Below are 22,543 nucleotides of genomic sequence, written 5' to 3'. Positions count from 1 at the left end.
ACTGAGTCATAGTACTTGACAACTTTAATCTTTAAAAGACAATTTTTAACTTATTCTCTAGCATACTTACATTCATATCATATAAAAACGACAAATCATAATAATAAAGTGTATGCTTGTACAGCTACCACTCAACTCATGTGTCAGAATTTAGACTTTTACATTTGTCTAAATTCTTCTGCTTGCCTTTTAAAGCTCTTTGTAATATGGCATCTCCACATGACCATCTCATGTCCAGCTATTTCTTCTAAATTTTCTATTTTAGCCGGACAGATTTGACGGAGGCGTTTTACAAACTGCAGTGTCCAAGAAAACAACTCCTCTTTCTTATCTAAAAGAAAGAGTTGAGGAAATATTTTTTGCCTCATAAATGCATTTCTTACAAACATTATTACAGGAGCCTAAAAGTTAGCTTTCCCTTATAAAGATTTTAAGTAATTTGTGAAGGTAATAAAAGGCCACACAAATGGATAGTTGTAAATGCTAAAAAGCCCTTTCAAATGTTGTCATGGAAACTTAAAACTCTTTGAAATGATTTATATTGTCGTTTTTAGTCTGGTAAGAAAAATGTTGTTTTACCTTATATTTTAAATTAAGGTTTAAAATTATCATTTAAAAAGTTACTACTCTAAACAGGATCTTTCTCTTTCATGATCTTTTTTTTTCTTTCATGATCTTTTTAACTGTAGTAAAATACACATAATAAAACATTTACCATTTTACCACCATTTAAGTGCACATTTCAGTAGCTTTAAATACATTCACGTTGTTGCTCAACCATCACCACCCTCTACCTCCAGAACTTCCCATCTTGCAAAATTCAACCTCTTTACTTATAAAGCAGTAACTCCCCATTCTTCTCGCCCTGCAGCCCCTGGCAACTACCATTCTATTCTGTCTCCATGAATCTGACTACCCTAAGTACTTCATATAAGTAGAATCATACTGTATGTGTCCTTAGGTGACTGGGTTATTTCATATAACAATGTCTTCAAGATTCATCCATATTGTAGCATGTATCAGAATTTCCTTCCTTTTTAAAAAAAAAAAATTGTGGTAAAACATGTAATACAACAATGACCATCCTAACCAGTTTTTCAGTGTATATAGTGTTAACTATATGCATATTGTTGTCCAACAGATCTCTAGAATTTCTTTTCATCTGAAAAACTGAAATTCTATAGTCAGTGAAAACCATCGCCCTATCTTCCTATTACTGGCTTATTTCACCTAAAATAATGACTTCAAGGTTCATCTATGTTGTAGTGCATATGACAGGACTTCCTTGTTTTTTTAAGGCGAATATTCCATTGAAGGTTAATACCATGTTTTCTTTATCCATTCATCCATCAGTTGCTCCCATCTTTTGGCTATTATGAATCATGCTACAGTGAACATGAGTATACAAATACCTCTCTGAAATCCTGTCATCACTTCTTTTGGATATATACCGGAAAGTGAGATTGCTAGGTCATATGGTAATTTTCTTTTTCTTTTTTTTTTTTTTTTTTAAGATTTTATTCATTTATTCATGAGAGACACAGAGAGAGGCAGAGACAAAGGCAGAGGGAGAAGCAGGCTCCCCACAGGGAGCCCAATATGGGACTCGATCCCAGAACCCTGGGATCACAACCTGAGCCGGAAGCAGATGCTCAACCACTGACTCACCCACGTGCTGCAGTAATCTACTTTCTAAAAGACTATTTTTTAGAGTAGTTTTAGGTTCACAACAAAATTTAAAGGAAGGTACAGAGGTTTCCCACATACCTCCTGCCTCCACACATGCGTAGCCTCCTCTATTATAACTTCCCCACCAGAGTGGTACATTTGATACAACTGATGAGCCTCCCTTGACACATCGTAATCACCCAAAGTCCACAGTACTAGGGGCATGGACAAATGTATAATGATGTGAATCCATCATTAAAGTATCATACGAAATATTTTTACTGCCCTAAAATCCTCTGTGGTAATTCTATTTTTAATTTTTTAAGGAAACTCCAAACTCTTTTCCATAACAGACACACAATTCCATATTTCTACCAATGATGCACAAAGATTCCAATTTACCCAGAACTTCACCAACATTTGTTGTTTTCTGTCTTGTGGTGTTTTGGGTTTTTCTCTATGAAGCTGTCCTAATGTGTGTAAGGTGGTATCTCACTGTGGTTTTTATTTGCATTTCTCATATGATGAGTAGATTGAACATTTTTTCATGTCCTTACTATTGGCCCATCATGTATCTTCTTTGAAGAAATGTCTATTCAAGTCCTTTGCCATTTTTGGCCACTTTGGGTACTTTTTTTTTTCCTGTTGTGTTCTAAAAATTCTTTATATATTCTGGATATTAATCCTTTATCAGATATATGATTTGCAAATCTTTTCTCCTATTTACCTTTTCACTCTGCTGTGTCCTTGGATGAAGAGAAGTTTTAAATTTTGATGTAGTCCAATTTACCTATTTTTTTCTTTTGTTGACTGTGCTTTTGGTTCCGAGCCAAGAAATTATTGTCAATATAATGTCATTAAGTTTTCCCCTATGTTTTCTTCTAAGAGTTTTATAGTTTGCTCTCACATTCTGACTCTGTTGTGGATTTTGGACAATTCTTTCTTACAGGTTTGGAAATTCCCCCACTTAAAACTAAAATCATCTGTTCCTTCCAAATCAATATCCACCTCAAATGATAGACAAAAGAGGGAAAAAGGATAATGCACAAAATAGACACAGAATTCTCTCCATGACAAGAACAATGTTGGAATTAAATCTTACAGGTCCAGTATTAAGTCACCAATCCAAAGAACAACATAGATTTCTTTTTAAGAAATTCAGAATTTTCAACTTTGGGTTGCTACTAAAATAAAAGTATTTAGGTCCCTCCACCAAAGGCTCCCTTCTTTATTACAATTTCATAGTTTTTCTATTGCCTTTTAAAATATTTATCTTCTTTATCCTCCACTGCTGTGTTTCTTGAAGCTGCCATTATTAATACTTTTTTTTTATGCCTAACACGTTAACTTATTTTACAAACAGCTGCCTCAAAAGCCTAAGGGTGCCTGTATAGTTAGGCACCAATTTAAGAAGTCTGTTTTCTGGAATAATATTTATTCATTAATATTCTTGAACACCTGCTTTGTGTAAGACACTGTGGAAAAAAAAAAGCTGCAAAACTCACCAGAAAGGTCTTATACACTGCCTTAATAGGCCATACTCAGTATCATAATCACTTAAAAGGATAATGGCCTGGAAATAAACATACCAGCAGGGCGGCATGGGGCATTTCTTCCCAGATCATCACAGCAGGCAATACAGTTGACAATGAACTAACTCTCTTCTGGCCCTCCAGATGACATGTCAAGTTCAAGGGACCAAGACTCATACCCAGTGGGTTCAAGAAAACGTGTTAGAAGATAGTTTGACACTAGGTCATAGCTTTGAATGCCAAGGTAAGACATATAGTGCTTTCTTTTTTTTCTTTCTTTCCTTTTTTTTTCCTCTGATGACTTCTAAGTAAGGGATTGATAGGATTGAAACTCTGGCAACATTAATATGGCAGCAATATGTAAGGGGCTAGAAGTAGAGAGAGACTACAGGCAGGAAAATATTACATTCCATTGAAAGAATAAGAACATTAACAGTAGTAATGTAACAGGGGTAACCAACACTTTTTTTTTTTTTTTTTTACCAATTTGCTATTTGCCAGACACTCTACTAAGCATTTTTCACTTATGAGGTCCTTATAACAACCTATGAAATAGTTTTCGTACAAATATTATCTCCTTCATAAATGAAGAAATTGAGGCATCTATAGATCAGTAAGTAACTTGCCCTGGGTCTCATGGCTAGTAAGTGGTAGGACCAACATTTGAACCCAGATAATCTGGTTCTAGAGCCAATAATCTTAATCACTCAATACCACCACCTCACAGAGTGAACTGTGCATGCTCACGCTGCCTAAGATTTTAGAAAAGCCTGTAAGGGATAACACATTCCTCCCTAAGAAACTTGATAATGAAAGGGCCAACTGTTGCACTATTAGACTCAGCAAATCAATACAGGTAAGGATATCCTGGGGGAAAAAAAAAAAAAAAAAAAGGATATCCTGGGGGAATAAAAAATGAGGGATCCCTGGGTGGCACAGCTGGTTAGCGCCTGCCTTTGGCCCAGGGCGCGATCCTGGAGACCCGGGATCGAATCCCACATCGGGCTCTCGGTGCATGGAGCCTGCTTCTCCCTCTGCCTGTGTCTCTCCCTCTCTCTCTCTCTCTCTCTCTCTCTCTGTGACTATCATAAATAAATAAAAATTTTTAAAAAATGAGATCTTGAAGGATAGTGGGTACCTCTTTATTCAGTGCCCACCAAGTGCCAAAAATTCATGCATCATCTCATTTATTCCTCACAATTACCTATAAAGGAGGTATTGCTTTTAATCCATTTTTTCCCCCAGATGAAACAATCTAGTTCAGAGGCTATACCTTCTGTCCCTCATTACAGAGCCAGTTAGTGACAGCAGTAGAATCAGAATCCAGTCACATTAATCTCATTCTCTTCCCACCACCTCATGCTGAGGGCATGGAGTGTTAGGATAAGAATACTGCCAGTCTGGAAGGACGTGTGGTCCTTCTACAGAGACCAACATCTCGGGAAGAACTGGAGCCACGTAGAGGTGTGTGTGCAGCTACGTTCCTAAGCTGTCTCTTCACCCAGCTAGAAGTTGTACCAAATGCATGCCTGAGTTAGCCCTTGTTCCTAGGAACCAAAATGAGCTTGTCAATTCAGGTAGGGTGAAGGTAGCTCCAAGGATCCCAGCACACAAAATGCAAACATGAAACCTCATGGAAGTTTAAAACTACAGGCTAACAGTTTGTGGCCCTCCACGAAGAGAGGTTAAAAACAAAATTCTCTGAAGAGAACTAAGGTAAGTCAGAGGGAAGTGAGGACAGCTCCTGGAAATTGGAAACCCAAGGGAATGGAGTCAGAGATCTGGAAATGGACTATGTTTTCTCAACTAATTCGTTTATGTTTAACCTCAAAGTTTCGCAAAACTTTACTCTTAGAAAAATGCTTATGTGGGCAGCCCAGGTGGCTCAGCGGTTTAGCGCCACTTTCAGCCCAGGGTATGATCCTGGAGACCTGGGATCAAGTCCCACGTCGGGCTCCCTGCACGGAGCCTGTTTCTCCCTCTGCCTGTGCCTCTCTCTCTGTGTGTCTCTCATGAATAAATAAAATCTTTAAAAAAATAAAAAAATAAAAGAAAAATGCTTATGAGACAGTGTTAAATTTAAAAAAGCAAAATGCACCAACATAATTCGAAGATGGTAGAATTTTGGTTTTTACTTCATTTTCCTTTTCCTGAATATTTCAAATTTCTTATAATAGACATATATGATTATCCAGGAATAAAAAAAAAATATACTCATTGAAATACTTTTAATCAATACTTAGGAAGACAAAAAGAAAAAAAAAACATTTCACAAAGAATAGTCTCTAGTAATTCCCAAATGCTCAAAGAGGCTACTCAAAATCACCTGAGACATTTATAAAAAAGAAAAACAACAACAACAACAAATTTCCAGAACCCAAAGACCTACTCAGTCAGAATTTCCCTGGGGGGAGCCTAGGAATCTGGAGTTTTAACAAGCTCCCCAGGTGACTATAATCTTTTTCATCAAGAAAGTCCAAAAGCACTTTCAATTCTCTTTCTCTTTTTTAAGGTTCTTTGATGATCTAACACTAGTTATATTGGAAAGCAAATACAATTTTCAACAGTGAGAGGAAATGACCAGCGTGAGGACCTGGATGGCCTCATGTCTCACCATTCATCTCTGCAAACTTCTGAACATCACTTAGGGTTTTCAATTCTTGTCTTGGACATGCTGTTACACAGAGTGCTACAGACTTGATCTTTCGGTTTATCAAGTCCAGATTGCATGGATCCAAAAAGAACACATACCTAAAGCATGGAGAAAAATATTGAGATGTTATTTCACAAGAACACATTCTGGTCCACTGCCTAATTTGACTAAGCCTAAAAGCAAAGAACATCTATTCCATACTCATTCACAAATTTTATCAAAGATGAACAGACATTTCACCAATCTAATCAGTTTTCTTTTAATTAATTAATTGTAAATAATGGGGGCTGGAGGAACTGGAGGACTTTTATCATGATGCATTTTTTTAATATTTAAATTTCTGTAATGTATACTTTATAATTAGAAATTATCTATTTTAGTTTTTAAATAATTAATTTGTTTTATTTTTTGTCAAACTTGTGCCTAAAAATTACTAGAGTATCCTAAGACTGCCGAATAACATGAATTATAGTTTATATATAAACATTAGCTAACGAAAATATAATTATATAAAAAGTAAAATTATAAAAACATAAACTTTTGCTAATGAATATGTAATTGTAAAAATGAGTTATAAAATTATATAAAATTGAATATATAAAGTTATGAGTTATAAAATTATATAAAATTGAATATATAAAGTTGAATGGAGACTAGAGGGGAAAACATCAACATTTTAACTACAGTCATCTCTGGATGTTAGAATAAGGTGATTTTAATTTCTTTCACTTTTCAGAATTCTCATTTTCTAGAAAATGTAAATGACTTTTGAAAAGAGGTAACTATAATAAATATTGTTTATTAAAAAGGTCCATTACATATCAACAAAATAATGTCCAAATCTTAAATCATCCCTTTTATATGCTATACATTTATATTTTGGAAAAGGAAAGATTAGTCAGAAATTACCCTGAAACAGATTTTTTTTTAAATGTTAAAAAGTAGAAGAGAAGGGATCCCTGGGTGGCTCAGCGGTTTAGCGCCTGCCTTCGGCCCAAGATATGACGCTGGAGTCCCAGGATCGAGTCCCACATCAGGCTCCCTGCATGGAGCCTGCTTCTCCCTCTGCCTGTGTCTCTGCCTCTCTCTCTCTCTGTGTCTATCATGAATGAATGAATGAATGAATGAATGAATGAAATAATCTTTTTTTTAAAAAGTAGAGGAGATGGCAAAGATTGTGGATGTTCTCATCTACCCAAAAAGGAAGTAAGAGCCAAATACTCTTAACTGAGAAAAGCAAGGTCTACCATGGATCAGTGGTGTGGGAGGTACAAGTAGGAATGCCTTTAAGTAAGAGAGCAGTTAAAAGAACCTCCGGTGCGCTGGTTTCCATTCTACTGGGTCCGCAGAAAGTTTTATGAAATCATCTATCTGCCAACAGCCTTCCCACGTTGTTAAACTCTGTTGCTTTGCTATATAAAATAGGATTCAAATCAGGAAACATAACCAAATATAAGAACTAGGTGAGAAAATTGAAAAGCAAGTCAATACACATGCTGGAATGGACAATAAAAAACGATACCAGAAAAAAAAAATTAAACAGAAAACAAAAGTGCGTATGTCACAGGGAGGAGGACCTGAGAGGCCTTTTTAGGTGCAGTCATGTCACATACTGCAGAGGAGCCAGGTTCAAGCACGAAGGCCAGGGATAAGCTACAAACCACCAAACTAAAAACAAACAAAAAAAACCCCAAATTTGTAACAATGTTCATGACTCCAATACCATTAATGTTCTACATAGATAAGAAGAAAGAAAGAAGCCAAGCAGAAAGATGTTATTTGGAAGTGGAATTCACAGACTGTTCCTGTGTCTGATGACAGGGAACTAGCACACAGAGAAAACCTTCTGACCATCTTTGTGTGGAAACAAGTGCTCCCCTACTCCCTCTCTCTCCATCGATCCTGTGCATGGGAGTGAGCTTGCCATGCCTGGGAAATCTGGCAAGGGACGTGGCACGAAGCCAGCTCCAGGGCAGAGAACACACAGGTCCTTGTGGGAAGTGTCATGAAAACTTGGAATCATTTACCAGCACCACCAAGGATAAACAAGAACAATAAAAAATAATGGCAGCCAAGGTTTATTGAGTACTTACTATGTGCCAGATGCTGTATTACACCTTTTACACATATTAATTCACTCATCACACAGTCCTCACCACAATCCTGCTGTCTGTTTTTGTGGGGAGCAGGCAGGTGGGCTGTGGAACTGGGGTGGGAAGAGGAGTTAGATGCACAGTTCTAAGTGATGAGCAATGCCTGGAGAAGTATCTGCAGAAATTACATGACAGGGACGCCTGGGTGGCTCAGTGGTTAGGTGTCTGCCTTTGGCTCAGGGCATGGTCCTGGGGTCCCGGGATTGAGTCCCGCATCGGGGTCCCTGCATAGAGCCTGTTTCTCCTTCTGCCTATGTCTCTGCCCCTCTCTGTGTGTGTCTCTCATGAATAAATAAATAAAGAATCGAAGAAGAAGAAGAGAAGGAAGAAGAAGGAAGAAGAAGGAAGAAGAAGGAAGAAGGAAGAAGAAGGAAGAAGAAGGAAGAAGAAGGAAGAAGGAAGAAGGAAGAAGGAAGAAGGAAGAAGAAGAAGAAGAAGAAGAAGAAGAAGAAGAAGAAGAAGAAGAAGAAAGAAGAAGAAGAAGAAGAAATAATAATAATCATCACATGACAATAGGAAAACAGGCTTGGGAAAAAGGAGGGCCAGAGGCTCCTAGGCCTTTGCTGTTGGATCAGTGACATCGCCTTTCACAACCTGCTGAGATCAGATACCTTGTCTGACCGTCCTGCAGGAATCTGCCTTCTCCAAGGCCAAAAATGTTCTCACTGTATTTGCAATCTCTTATATACCTTAAAGCACACTCTTGATTTATCCTAGTGACTGAACAGTAGCCTTCTATCAGGCGTGGGTCAGACCAATCTGAGCCTACTTTCTGGCTCTCTTTCTTAACAGTTCTCTGCCCTTGGGGAATATGCTTCTTTCTGAGCCTCAGTTTCCTTATGTATAAAACTGCATAGTTTTATAGTTTTTTTATACCTATTTTATAGTTTAATGTTACTGATACTATACATAAAACAGCTAACATGCAGTATATACTCAGTGATTTATATCCTTAAGAAAACTATTTGCCTTTTCAGGAATTTTACATATGATAGTAAGGCACTAAATTCAGCACTTTCTGATATGGGCATACAACAGGACTCTTATACTAACATTATCCATTATTTGGAAGAAAAATCTGTGTAGGAGTATTCACGACCATTAGGTCATTAGCCATGATAAGAACTAAGGAGGCCTTGAGGTGCTTGGATGACTTAGTTGGAAGAGTAAGTGATTTTTGATCTCAGGGTCCATGAGTTCAAGTCCCACAATGGGTGTGGAGATTACTAAAAAATAAATAAATGAACTTTAAAAACAACAACAATTAAGTAGCCCTCTAGAAGCGGTCTGGCACAAGGTATAAAATAACACAGCAGGCAGAGAAGAACTCTAGCATGTCTATAACACTATAAAATTAACACCACTCATTCTTCAGCCTGTATGTATGGTATGGAAGAATTTACTTCAACAGAAGATGATCTTAAACGATATCCTCAGGAAATAAAATCACTTGCACATATATACACCATTATATGCAAAACAGTCTCCCACCTCCACAGTCTATGAATACATGCCTTTAATTCCTTACACACTCCACATATTAAAATGCACATACACACAACATATGTATGTGCATACACACAACATTTAAAATGATTTATAGGCCTTAGAGTCCAATTCTAAGAGACTCATGCTCTACTGACTAGGCTAGCCGGGCGAGATTCTGATTCTATTAACACTTACTGGATGTCTGGGTCCTAGGAACTGTCACATTCATGACTTTATTTGATCCTCACAACAATTTTAAGAGCTAGAGGCTATTGCCATTCCACAGAGGATAAAACTGAGGCCCTAGGGACTAACTACATGACCCAAGTGAGCTAGTAGATGCCAGAGCATGAATTTAAACTTAGTCCTTCTGATTTGGTGTTTCACGCCGTGTCCAACCTGCTCTATTCCCAAAATATTTCCTACAAAATAATAAATCATTGTAACTGTTCTGTATTAACATTTAATATTGTTTCCAGCATCCTGAAGTTCATTCAATCCATGGCAACATGTTCGTAAGTAATTAAATTTTAACTGAATGGCATTTAACCGAATATTTGAGTAGGAAAAGTGTATGTGTCAAATAGACAAATTTATGATTCATTAAAATTGCACCTTCTTGCCTTTTGATTTAAAAATGCCATTAGCCAGGTAAATAAATCCTTACATTAGTTTCAGTTTTCATTTCAAACAAAATGAACTGTATTTGCCAATTTCATTTTTTGGGAAATGAAACAAATAACTAACTCTCAAATAAGCATGACATTGGCAAACCCGATTATTTTAACTAACAAATCTACCGATAAGTTGGGGTTTTTTTAACTGAGAGAGCAAAGACACCAGATAGGAGGCTATAAAACATACTAAAAAGGTTTCCTAAACAGTCTTCTTGGACTCTGCCACTGGGTAAATAAATGGTTGGGAAGGGGCTGGAGCCCATGGATTCATGATTACACGCCCTGGCTCCTCTGCCCCATCCTTTCAAGGTGGAGAACCACTGTCACAGATAACCAATAAACTGGAGTGAAAAGCCAATTTTTTTTAAAGATTTTATTTATTTATTCGTGAGAGACACAGATTGAGAGAGAGCACAGACACAGGCAGAGGGAGAAGCAGACTCTATGCAGGGAGCCTGATGTGGGACTCGATCCTGGGCCCCCAGGATCATACCCTGGGCTGAAGGTGGCGCTAAACCACTGAGCCACCCAGGCTGCCCCGAAAAGCCAATTTTCATTGCTATCTCAAGGAGTCTTTGCTAGACCTACTAACAACTTAAAAATTTCTTTAGCTCATATTAGCTCATATTCTATAGAGGAGCAATAATGAATAAAATACCAAAAGTGGGAATGAAAGTAGGAAGAGATGCAACAAGAGAAAAACACATTCACAAACCGACAGCCCAGACACCTACAGGCATTGGCAAGTATGACAGGCATGCAGCAGTATCATGTGGTATCGAGAAGGACACATTTGCAAAGAGCACTACAAAGCAACCTAAGAGAGTTTTGAACTTTAGTTACAGGAATGGTGAAAAATGCTGAACACTGAACTGTAAGGCAAACATTACAGAGAACGGCAGGTAAGGCGTGGGAACATGTATTAGAGTCGAGATATAGTCCTGGGAACCGCTGAAGGTGAGAAATGGAAAATTCACTTTAAATTGAAATTCTTGAAATACAGGGTATGGCAGGACAGAGTAAACTCATGGGGACAGATACACCAAAGACAAAAACAAGCAAGCATGGAAGTTCGGGAAAAGAGACAAGAGACATAGAAAGAGGCGATTTCTCCAGCTGTGCTCAGGGCAAGGGAGTGGACACTGAGCAACCCAATGCAGATAAGGATGCTAGAGATGGTGCAAACTATTTAAACTTCTAGTTTGCTTTCATGTTCTTCAAGGAAGATAGGGCAAAGGAGAGAACCTAAGATTTACCAAGAATTTACTTCGGGGCCATAGAGCATCATAGGCACTATCCTCACCCATCCTAATTCAACAAGAGGGAACTGAGATTTACAAGCCGGTCAAGTAACCGAAGGCCACACTGACTTGAACCCTGGGGGGACAGGATCCCAAGGGTGGCTCTTTCCACCAGCGCCCCTCCGATTCAAAATGGAAAGTGGAAATAAATAAATAAATAAAAGGTGAATGAGTTACAGACCAATTAGATCGGCTCAACCTTCTGGAGCCTGAGAGCAGATGAAACCCTAGCCAGACACGACACAGTCGGTCCTTTACGTGGCATGCAACGCTCCCAGGATAAGAAGGACGTAGGATGATGTGGAAACACTTCATTCCCTCAACAAACACTATGAAGTGTTTACTACTTGTGGGCTAGGCCTGGGGATACGAAATTCATTTAAAAAAAATAACAGTTCTTAAATGCAAATAACTTACAGTCTAGAGAAGAAACAAAAATACAGTAATTTCCAAATCAGGTGATACGTAGCAAGGCTGAGATGGCAGAGGAAACTGCGTAATTCTGCACGGAGCATGAGGGGTTAGAAGAAGCACTATGGAGCAAGAGGCAGTATCTAAGCCACATTTTGAAAATGAGTAGGAATTTTCCAGACAGTTGGGGAGGGGAGCATTCTAGGCAGAGGAAACTGCATGTATAAAAGTACAGGAGCATGAAAGAGCATATTTAAGGAACTGCAAATGATTTGATAAGGTGGACTGCAGGATGGGACTTCAGAGGGCTACGCCCAAGGGGAAACAGGAGACAGAAGTGGCCACCCTTGGAATCTGAAGGCCCCTCCAGCCCCAGGGCATCACGCGTGTGCTCTCAGCAGCCACGGCACACGGATACCCTGGGGTCACAGGCCCTGGGGTTGACGGCCGGGGAGGGGAAGGCTGGGGCCACCAGCGGCGCTGCTCCCCGAGCTGAGCCTTTGCCATTAAATCCTCTCCGGCTGCCATGGCAACTCTGCGGCAGGGCTTTTTGGAGCAAAAAGTGGCAAACAGATACTAGTCTACTGGCCACCTCCTGCCAAATTTGGATTCTCTCCTCTCTAATCAGGACGGAAGCACTGCAGCACTAGAGCTGGAACGCTGGCTGAAAAATCCCTCTGCCCGTCGCCCTCTGCGTTAGTGATTCCTGACGCATGTTTCCCCCCAGAGGAGAAGAGAAACGGAGTCTGATCATTTTTCCAATTATTACCACCTATCAATTTACAATTTGCAGCCCCTATCCACAGAGCACGCTGCCATTAGTGAATCGCACCAAAAGGAAGGACACAACAGCCTAGCAGAGGCTTCTCCCATCGCTAAATATAGACTTCAGAGAGCCCTGGATCTCTGCCCCACCCGCAGTGGGGCTGTGTCCAGAGGAGGCCTCTCACTTCCTGTGTGGGGTGCCAGCATCCCAGGGGAGACCCACCCTGAAGTGCTGTGTTCCACAAGGGCAGAGCAACTGGAGTCTGCATATGGAAGTCCATAAAAAACCCAAACTAACTCAACACACACTAACCCAACACATAATTAACTGAAACCCCCGTTGGCCCTCTACTTTCTGGAACAAAGCCAAGCGGAGAAAGAGAAACAAGTTGAAAGCAGTGATTTATCTTCAAAACTGTCACTCTAGACAGTGGCTGAGAGAACTGTAGGATGTTCACGATGCCCCCAAGATGGCAAGAACACAGACAAAGGAACAGAAACAAAGGGCGGAGGTGAACTGTGGGCGACCCGACCTGCGAGGTTGACGACGGCGATGCCCTACTTTCCCACTGCCCGCCCCCCAATGTCATTGAGGAAGAGGCAAAAAAACGTCCCCAGGGGTATCACCTGTTAAAGAAGTGCCTTGGCACGTACCTCACCAACCTGGCAGCCCTCTACGCAAGCACTTCTGTAGCCCTTGATTCACAGATAACTGCTAAGAAGGGAAACTTTCTTCTCGTTTCTGGTAAATTCACAGCATTGAGAGCTGAAAACAGCTTCCAACTGTGGAGGAAGCCCAGGGATCAGATTAAGACAGAAACACTCTGAGATGTTTACCTCTCTGACCTCACCTCCCACAGGTCTCCTTTCTGTTCCTCTCTTCCAGCTCACTCGTGCCTAGACACCTCTGCCCTTCTATCTGCCTGGGGTGTTCTTTCTCCAGAGAGCAGCACAGCTATTGGTAGCCTCATGTGCTTCAAGTCTCCATGAAGGTGGGGCAGCCACCTCTCTAAAATGTGCATCATGCATCTTTCCTGCCTTCTGTTTCTCCTTAGCACTTATACTCACACACTCTCTATTTTACTTATTTATCTGTTTATTATCTGTCTCCATCCATAGACTATCAGCTCCCAAAAGGCAGAAATATTCGCTGTCTCATTCATCATTATTATCTCCAGTGCTGAAAACAGTGCCTGGAATAAAGGAGTTCCTAACGTATTTGTTGAGTTAATCAATGGACCTTAACTGTGTAAGATTTTGCCAAGCAGAGCAGAGGGTAGAGAGAAGGTAAGGAAGAAGATAGTTTAGGTAGAAGGAAATACTCTTATTCATTCAACAGAAATATATTGAACACCTCTGCCAGGTACAGGGCTAAATACACACTAGCGATGCCATGATAAATAAGACCAACATAAACAGTGTCTCCCTTCCCAGCATTGAGTCCAGAGAGAGTAGGGAGGTAATTACAAAAGTGTACAAATGCTATCGCAGAGGAAGAAGGATAAGTGAATGCCTCCAAAGGGCTCTATGAATGGACAGGTGTCCAGAAGAAGGGAAACCTAAAGCCAGGACCTAAAGACTGAGTAATGAATTTGCAAGGTGTGGGGGAACGGAGGCAGAAACAGGGAAGGAAGAGAACATGCAAAGACATGAAAGGGAGAGACAGCGTGGCATAACAGAGAAAATGAAAACCGGACTGTGGTGAAGAACCAGTGGCCAAACAGGTCAGCTGGAGCTGCTTCACACAGGCCTCGTAGATGGTGGCAAAGAGGTCAGAAACTTGGGAATTCAACCTAACGACACTGGAGAGCCACTGAGGGTTCACCAGCTGTCATGTGGGGAATGAATTAAAGGCGGGCAAGAGAGAAAGTAAAAAGACTGAATCTCTACCGAGAGGATGACTTCGACTAGGATGGGAATGGGAACAAAAATGAAATTTTGGAAACACAGAATTAACACAATTAAGAAACCTGATGATTGATTATATGTGGAGGGAAAGGAAGAAATTAAGCACGATGCTCATTTGTGGACAAAATTAAGAATGGAAGAAATTAAGAATGATGTGGTTTAGACTAGAGTAGCCAGGGCACTGTGGTTTGGACGCCTGTTCTGTTCAATCAGACACTCATCTCAGGAGGAGAGGTAGAGTTTGGAGGGAGAAGATCATGTTCTAACTGTAGATAGTGTGAGTCCAAAGTGTCTGTGGAATGTCCAAGTAGAGACCTGGACAGTTGGTTGGAATGTCTTGGCACAAAAATCTGGACAAAAGATAAAGACTGTGGAATTACCAGCATATAAATGATAACCTCACCCCCAGGAGTATATGAGATCACCAAAGTGAGTGTGCAGAGATTTTTTTTTTAATTTTATGTATTTATTTGAGTAGAGTGAGCAAGACCAAGCAGAGGGAGAGGGAAACACAGGCTCTCCCCTGAGCAGGGAGCCCAGTGTGGGGCTCAATCCCAGGATCCTGGGATAATGACCTGAGCTAAAGGGAGATGCTTAATTGACTGAGCCACCCAGGTGCCCCCAGAGTTGAGATTCTAATCCTAGGTGAAACCTGTGATCCTCTTGAAAAATTTTTTTGTGGCCCCCTTGAAATTATAAGCAAAATTTGGTGCACAAATTCACATGCAGTTTTCTGAAGAGAGATTTCTTATAATTTTTATCAGATTGTCAAAGCCTCCCAAAGAGATTAAAACTAAGAGTAAAGTAAGATGAACAAAGAGACAAAACAAAGGCATGGACCTGAAACGGCATGGGGAAAAAAATGATTCTATTATTTAGCTAAGCGTCTGTCGGCTCCTTATGCATATACTATAAAGGAAAAGATAATCATCAGAATGATAACCAAGAGCTAGACAGTAAATTGTGTTCCTCACACTAAGCTGAAGCCAGAAAAAAAAAAAAAAAAGCAAATTAAATTTTTAAGAGATTTATTTTTAAGTAATCTCTACGCCCAGTGTGGGGCCCAAACTCACAACCCTGAGATCAAGAGTCACATACTCCACCAACTAGGCCGGCCAGGTTCCCCTAAAATACCTCTTAAAAATAATCCACAAGACCTGTAAGAGAGAAAAGCTCTCTATTTAATCTAGTCAACTGGAATAACATCCCTAACCCCAAGTTCAATGGCAATACTACACAGTCACGGGGGGTATTCTCAAAATCAACTTCTTCCAGCACTCAGGCTGAGAAATAATATGTGCTAAGAGTCAATGACCAGAGATTTATTTTTCTTTTTAGTTTAACAGTTTTATTGAGCTATAACTCACATGCCATGAAATTTTCCTATAAACTGTATAGTTCAAAGTTTTGTACAACTCAGTTCAATTAAATATTTTTAAGTATATTTTACAGAGTTGTTTATCCATCACCACAATCTATTTCTATAACATTTCATTACCCTCAAAAGAAATCTCATACCTGTTAACAGCCATTCCCCATCCCCCCACTTTCTAACCCCTAGCCCCAGGCAACCACGAATATGTTCTCTATCCCTACAGATTTATCTGTTCTGGAGAGTTCATATAAATAGTATCATAGAATAAATGGTCCTTCGTAACAGTCTTCTTCTAGTTAGCATGGGGTCTTCAAGTCGCATCCATGTTATAGCATATATCGGTGGTACTTTTTTTTTTTTTTGGTACTTCTTCTTTATGGCTGAATATTATGTTGTACAGAGAAAACACATTTTGTTTATTCATTCATCAGTTGGTACACATTTGTGTTGTTTTCCTTTCTCGGCTATTTGGAATAATGCTGCTATGAACATCTATATACAAGCCTTTGTATGGATGCATGCTTTTATGAATATAAGTAATGAGTAGAATTGCTGGGTCACATGGTAACTCTGTATTTATTATTTTGAGGAACTGCCAGACTTCTCCATAGCAGGTGCTTCATTTAATGTTCAGAAGACCAGCAATATATGAGGAATCTGATTTTTCCACATCCTTGCCAACACTTGCAACTGTCTTTTTTTTTTTTTTTTTTTTTACCATTAACTATTCTAGTGGATGTGAAGTAGTAACTCATTGTGATTCTGATTTGCATTTCCTTGATGTTGAACATCTTTTTATGTGCTTATTGGCCATTCAACCTCTCTTCTTTAAAAAAAAATTATTTCTAAAGATTTTATTTATTTATTTGACAGAAAGTACAAGCAGGGGGAGTGGCAGGCAGAGGGAGAGGGAGAGGTCCAGCAGGGAGCCTAAGGTGGGGCTTGATCCCAGGACCCTGAGATCGTAACCTGAACCAAAGGCAGATGCTTAACCATCTGAGCCACCCAGGCACCCCTCAACCTCACTTCTTTGAAGAAATGTCCATTTAAATCCTCTGCCTGTCATAGACTTCTTAGTCTTTGAGAAGGACAGAATAAGGCAGAAACAGGCACTAGATATGATCACAACAGCATGAAAAATTATAACAGAAAATAAGGACAAAAGAAAGAAAAGCAGTTAGGAGAAGGTACTGGAGTCAAAGAACTAAAGGTCAGAGAATGGCTCCAGTAGGCAAAGAAAAACAGACAAGCAGGAAGGAGAGAAGGCTATGGTCAGAGTGGGGAGTTCTTGAATTAGTTTGAATTGATGTTATAGGTGGAGCAATAAAGGGTGATGACCAAAAACCAAGCTGTGACTCCGAAGAGTGAATCCTGAAAGCCCCCACTGAGAAGAAATTCAGAGTTCCCAGGGCTAGAGTGAGAATCAATGAGACAATATGTGAAAGTACTTTGTAAACTCCACAAATGTAAACTTGGGGAAAACTGCTAATTTAGCCATCTGGGTTAAAAAGGGAAGAAGCTTTGATAAGTAACTTTGAAACCTGCTTTGGAAAATAATAATAATGAAAATGATTATAATAAATAAGAGTTTAACATCTATGGTTCCAGGCAGTGTGCTAAGAAGCATACATCATTTATTGTATTTATACCTCCAAAACACCCTAGGAAATAGGGTGCTTATTATTAACTTCATTTACCAAATGAAGATCTTTAGGTCACACATATTAATGTTATTTTCTCCAGTGTAAATCATCCTTGGTGAAAACGTAAACCATTGTTGGTAATCTATCTACTGCATCTACCCTTACAGATATATCTCCAATTACAGGAAGAATCTTACTGATCATAGAAAAACTACAAACGCTGTTCTCAAGGTACTGCTTTTCTCTTTATATCAGAGAATCAAATTTTTTAACAATCAAACATACCCACCTTGGTTCTACTTTACTCCTTTAATGCTTCAATAATATATAAATGGTTTCCTCTCCATAACAAAAGTAAGTATAATATTTGTTTTACAATATTTAACTCATCTAAAATTTATTTTGCATGGTGTGAGATTAAAATAGCTCTAGATATAGCTTCCTTCATACTATCATCCAACAATGTCTTTTGTTAAACACCAATTGCTATTAGTTTTTATTTTATTTGATTTTGATTTCTCATATGCTGCTATCAATTTATTTCTGATATTTCTATTGTGTTTCTATCACTGTTACTAACCTGCGTTCAAGTGGTCTTGTTAACATACTTTTTGAATGGCAAAATTCCTTTTTGTTCTGCTCTAACCTACACAATCACTAATTAGACAACGAGTAATCTTTCCACCCTTCCGGTTTTGTTTGGCCAATACATTAATTGCCAATATTTAAAAATCAGAAGATCAGTAAGTGCTATAGTCAGAATGTATGCCCCCACATTTCATATGTTAAATCCTAACTTTCAAAAGCGATGGTATTAGGAGCCTCTGAGAGGTGATTTGGTCATGAGGGTGGAGCCCTCATGAGTGGGGCTAGTGCCCTTACGAAAGTTTCCAAAGAGATCTCTCTCCACTTCCACCACATGAGCACACAGGGAGATATTAGCAATGAACCACAAAGAGGGCCTTCATGAGACTGTTATCATTCCAATGTCTCGACCTTAGACTTCTAGTCTCCAGAACTAAGAGAATTAAAATTCCTGTTGTTGTTTATAACCCTCTCAGTCTGTGACATTTTGTTTTAACAGCCTGAATAGACTAAGGTGATAGGTTATGTGTGCTCGCCTACTCTCCTTCCATAAATAGATTTCTGGCTTCTTTTGAAAAAGGAGGACCACTGGGCCATCCATCCACATGCCAAAAATCATCTAGGACCAAGTAGAAACTATTCTTTAATTGGGCACAAACATATCAAGTTCAAAGTGTCCAACATTCCCTATGATCCCAGCCCCCTTACATGACTTATAGTACCTGCCTAGAGGTCTTTAAATAGGCAAACTCTGGTGAAACCCAAAAATTTCCCTTTCTATCTCCAAAGCCAGTAATTTCAGTTAATCTGATGCTAACATTTAGGAACCACACTTAACCTAAATTTCTGGTCTAATCTTACTTCTCTACTTCCATTGTATGGCTCCCTACTCTTCTATCTCCATTTAACTGTCTCAAAATATATATGCTCCTAATTCTAATCCTCTCAAATTATTCTGTGAACAAGCATAATTTTTAACATGTTCTCCCCTGAAGTTCTTTCCTGCTCCTTTATTCTGTGATTTATACTCTCAATCAAGCCCAATTCACCATCCTATCAGGATCTTAACTGGTATTGTATTAAATCTATAAATTAACTTTGTTAGTATTGTCATCCTTATTAAGGCTACTCAACTAGGAGTAGATTATATTCTCTTATTATTCGTTTTCTTTTCTTTTTTTTTTTTTTTTAAGATTTATTTATTTATTTATGATAGACATAGAGAGAGATAGAGGCAGAGACACAGGAGGAGGGAGAAGCAGGATCCATGCTGGGAGCCCGACGCAGGGACTCCAGGATCAAGCCCTGGGCCAAAGGCAGGCGCTAAACCACTGAGCCACCCAGGGATCCCGTTTTCTTTTCTATTAAAGTATTATAATTCTCTGTATTTGGCCCTCTATCTTGTTAGATTGTTTTCTCATAAGACAAGTATTACGTTTTTCATTCTATTTTGTCTAGTGATAAAATAAATTACTGAATTGAGTTAGGTGTATGTCTTATAACTCATGATTTAAGCATCTCATTTCAAGATATGTTTTTGTTAAATCTCCTAAGCATTTAGGTTACCGTCCCTCGTCATTGGCAGATAGTATTATCTTTATCTCTACTGACCTACACACATTCCATTTATCTTTTATATAATTTGTTGCAACTAGTTATTTAAAACAGTGCTACAAAAAGAGGTGATAGCCTTACTTTAATTTTTTCAGTAATACCGGTATCTGCCGCTACCAGAAACTCTATCAGCTTCCTTTAATGCCCTAGACTTAAAAATCTATTTTTTTACAAAGGTACCAAGGTTATTCAACAGGGAGGGCAGTCTTTTCAATAAATGAAGCTAGAATAACTGGGTTTTTGTATTGGGGGAAAAAGAAGACAAATCTTGACCTCTTTACACAGTATGCAAACATTAAATCAAAATGGATCATAGGCATAAACATAAGAGCTAAATACAAAATGTACAGAAGAAAATGAAAGAGGATGTCAAGTACTTCCATTTGAACCTCAGTCTGTACTTTCCAACTGATTAAGTTCTTCTTTCCAGCTTATCTCTTAACTCAGGCAAAAGACCCTGCAGGTAAAGCATCCCCTGTTGGGAACCAAAACCACCCTCTCAAGCAAGAAGACTGCCCAGAGCCAACAAGACCCCACGTGACTGACCCCAAGACAATGATGACCTGACCTTTACAGCCCACCTGCATGTACCCACCCACCTTTGTCCCACATTCTCCTTATATAAACCTAGAAGTATTTTCAGCACTTTGAAGATGGTCTTTGAGACGTTAATCCGCTGCCTTCCTGGTGTTGGCCTCACTGAAATAAATTCCTTTCTTGTTTCCTCACCACGTGTCTCTCTGCCTTTGGATTTTGTTAAGGGCAAGCAGCCTGAACCTGGTCTGTTTGGGGACCCCGGAGCCAGGGGCTCCTGTACCCCTGTGCACCGGCTACAAAAACATAGAAACAAATCTCTATGACTCTGGGTCACATCGATGATTTGTCAGAGTACAAAAACATTGAGCCATTAAAAAGATACATTTGTGTGTATGTTTTAAGTATATCTAATGGACAAATGAGATTTCATCAAAATTAAAAATTTGTCAAAAGATACCACTAAGAAAACAAAAAGGCAAACCACAAATTAGAGAAATATTTGCAAAACATATACCTAATTAGGGTCTTGTAAACAGAATATATGAAGAATTCTTAAAACTTTTTAAAACAAACCAATTTGTCGAAATGTGCAAAGGATCTGAACAAATACTTCACACAAAAAGACTTATGGATGGTTAACCAATACTTTAAAAAGATGCTCACCATCACTGGTCACTAAAACTAAAACACGAGATTTAAAACCATACAGAAATACCATCACATGCACATGTGACCAGCTGAACCTGGTCCATTTGGAACCCCCAGGGCCAGGTGCTCTTGCACCCCTGTGCTCCAGCTATGGTGAGAATGTAAAATGCTGCAACTCCTTTGGAAAATAGTTCCGCAATTTCTTATAAAGTTAAACATAACTTTACTATATGACTCAGCAATCCCAAACCTAGGTATCTACCCAAGAATAATGAAATACATATCTATATAGCATCACATGCATAGGTTTCCAAAGCAGTGTTATTCACAACAGAAAAAAATTATTTTAAATAAGTAAATAAACCAAATTACCCAAACCTATTGAACAGACAAGCAAAATGTGGTATATCCACAGAATGGAATACTACTCAGTAATTAAAACAGAACAGACTATTGTATTTAACAACATGGGTGAATCTCAATAACATTATTATGCTATGTTAAAAAGGCCAGACACAAAACACAATATACTACATGATTCCATGCCTATGAAATTCTAGACAAGGTAAAACTATACCATCAGAAAGCAGATCAGTGGTTACTTGGGGACAAGGATGGGGGAAGAACTGGCTGCAAAGGGGCATAAAGTAATTTTCAGGGGGCAACAGAAGTGTGGATTGTGATAAAGCTTGTATGAATATACAGTTACTAGTTACAATAAATTATTATATGTAAATTATACTGTAATAAAACTATAAAAATAAAATATCTCAAATTTCATCTTGAAAAACGTACTTTACAAAATCCAAGAATCCCCTAATTAAGTCCTATACATTTAAAGTGCATAACAAAGAATTTAATCTACTCAGAAAAAAGTTTCAACTTTGCCCTAGGCAAAGGAGTGTCTTTATTTGCCAGGGACCTTGGGTCTTGGCAGATACTCCAATAATATGATTTAGGGTGTGGGCAGGGCTCACCAGATAGAATTTAGGGCAGGGACTGATCATTGTTCTTTCTTTTTTTTTTTTTTTTAAGCTTTTAAAGTAATCTCTACACCCAACATGGAGCTTTAATTTACAACACTGAGATCAAGAACTGAATGCTCTACCAACTGAACTAGCCAGCTGCCCAAGGGGTTGACCACCCTTAGGAACACCAGCAATGTCATGTAGACAAGGAATTTGGGGATCATGTGTTGTCAGTTTGACAAGGGGCTAGAGATAGGATCAGCCACATGTGCAATGAATCATGCCTGCATAATGAAGCCACAATAAAAATTCTGAATATTGAGACTTGGGTGAGCTTATCACTTGGCAATGTGTCATGTATACTGTTACGCAAATGCCCTGACACCACAGAAAGAAAACAATGAACACTCTGCCCTGTGTACTTCTTTCACTGGCTGGTGTTAATCTATAGCTCTTCCCTCAAACTGTAGCTGTGAATATAATGGATTTCAGCAAGTTCTGTGAGTCTTAAGAATGGTCGTGTGGACCCCCTGAACTTGCAAGTGGTATCAGAAGTAAAGGTAATCTTAGGGATCCGATCTTGCATAAGTGTCGGAATTGAGTGTGGTCATATGTGG

General features: G+C 38.9%; 1 protein-coding gene across 5 annotated transcripts in view; it reads right to left on the bottom strand.

The window, feature by feature from the left end:
- Positions 1–22,543, bottom strand: part of SLC44A1 (solute carrier family 44 member 1) — a 192,410-nt gene that overhangs the window by 95,916 nt on the left and 73,951 nt on the right. For all 5 annotated transcript variants that reach the window (XM_072842216.1, XM_072842215.1, XM_072842218.1 and 2 more), the window contains one exon: positions 5,815–5,951. In XM_072842216.1, coding sequence (XP_072698317.1) covers positions 5,815–5,951 — 137 coding nt within the window. The remainder of the gene's footprint in view (positions 1–5,814; positions 5,952–22,543) is intronic.

Source organism: Canis lupus, chromosome 10, assembly GCF_048164855.1.
Source record: "Canis lupus baileyi chromosome 10, mCanLup2.hap1, whole genome shotgun sequence".
In the NCBI taxonomy this organism is placed as follows: domain Eukaryota; kingdom Metazoa; phylum Chordata; class Mammalia; order Carnivora; family Canidae; genus Canis; species Canis lupus.
This window is presented reverse-complemented; position numbering and strand designations above follow the sequence as displayed.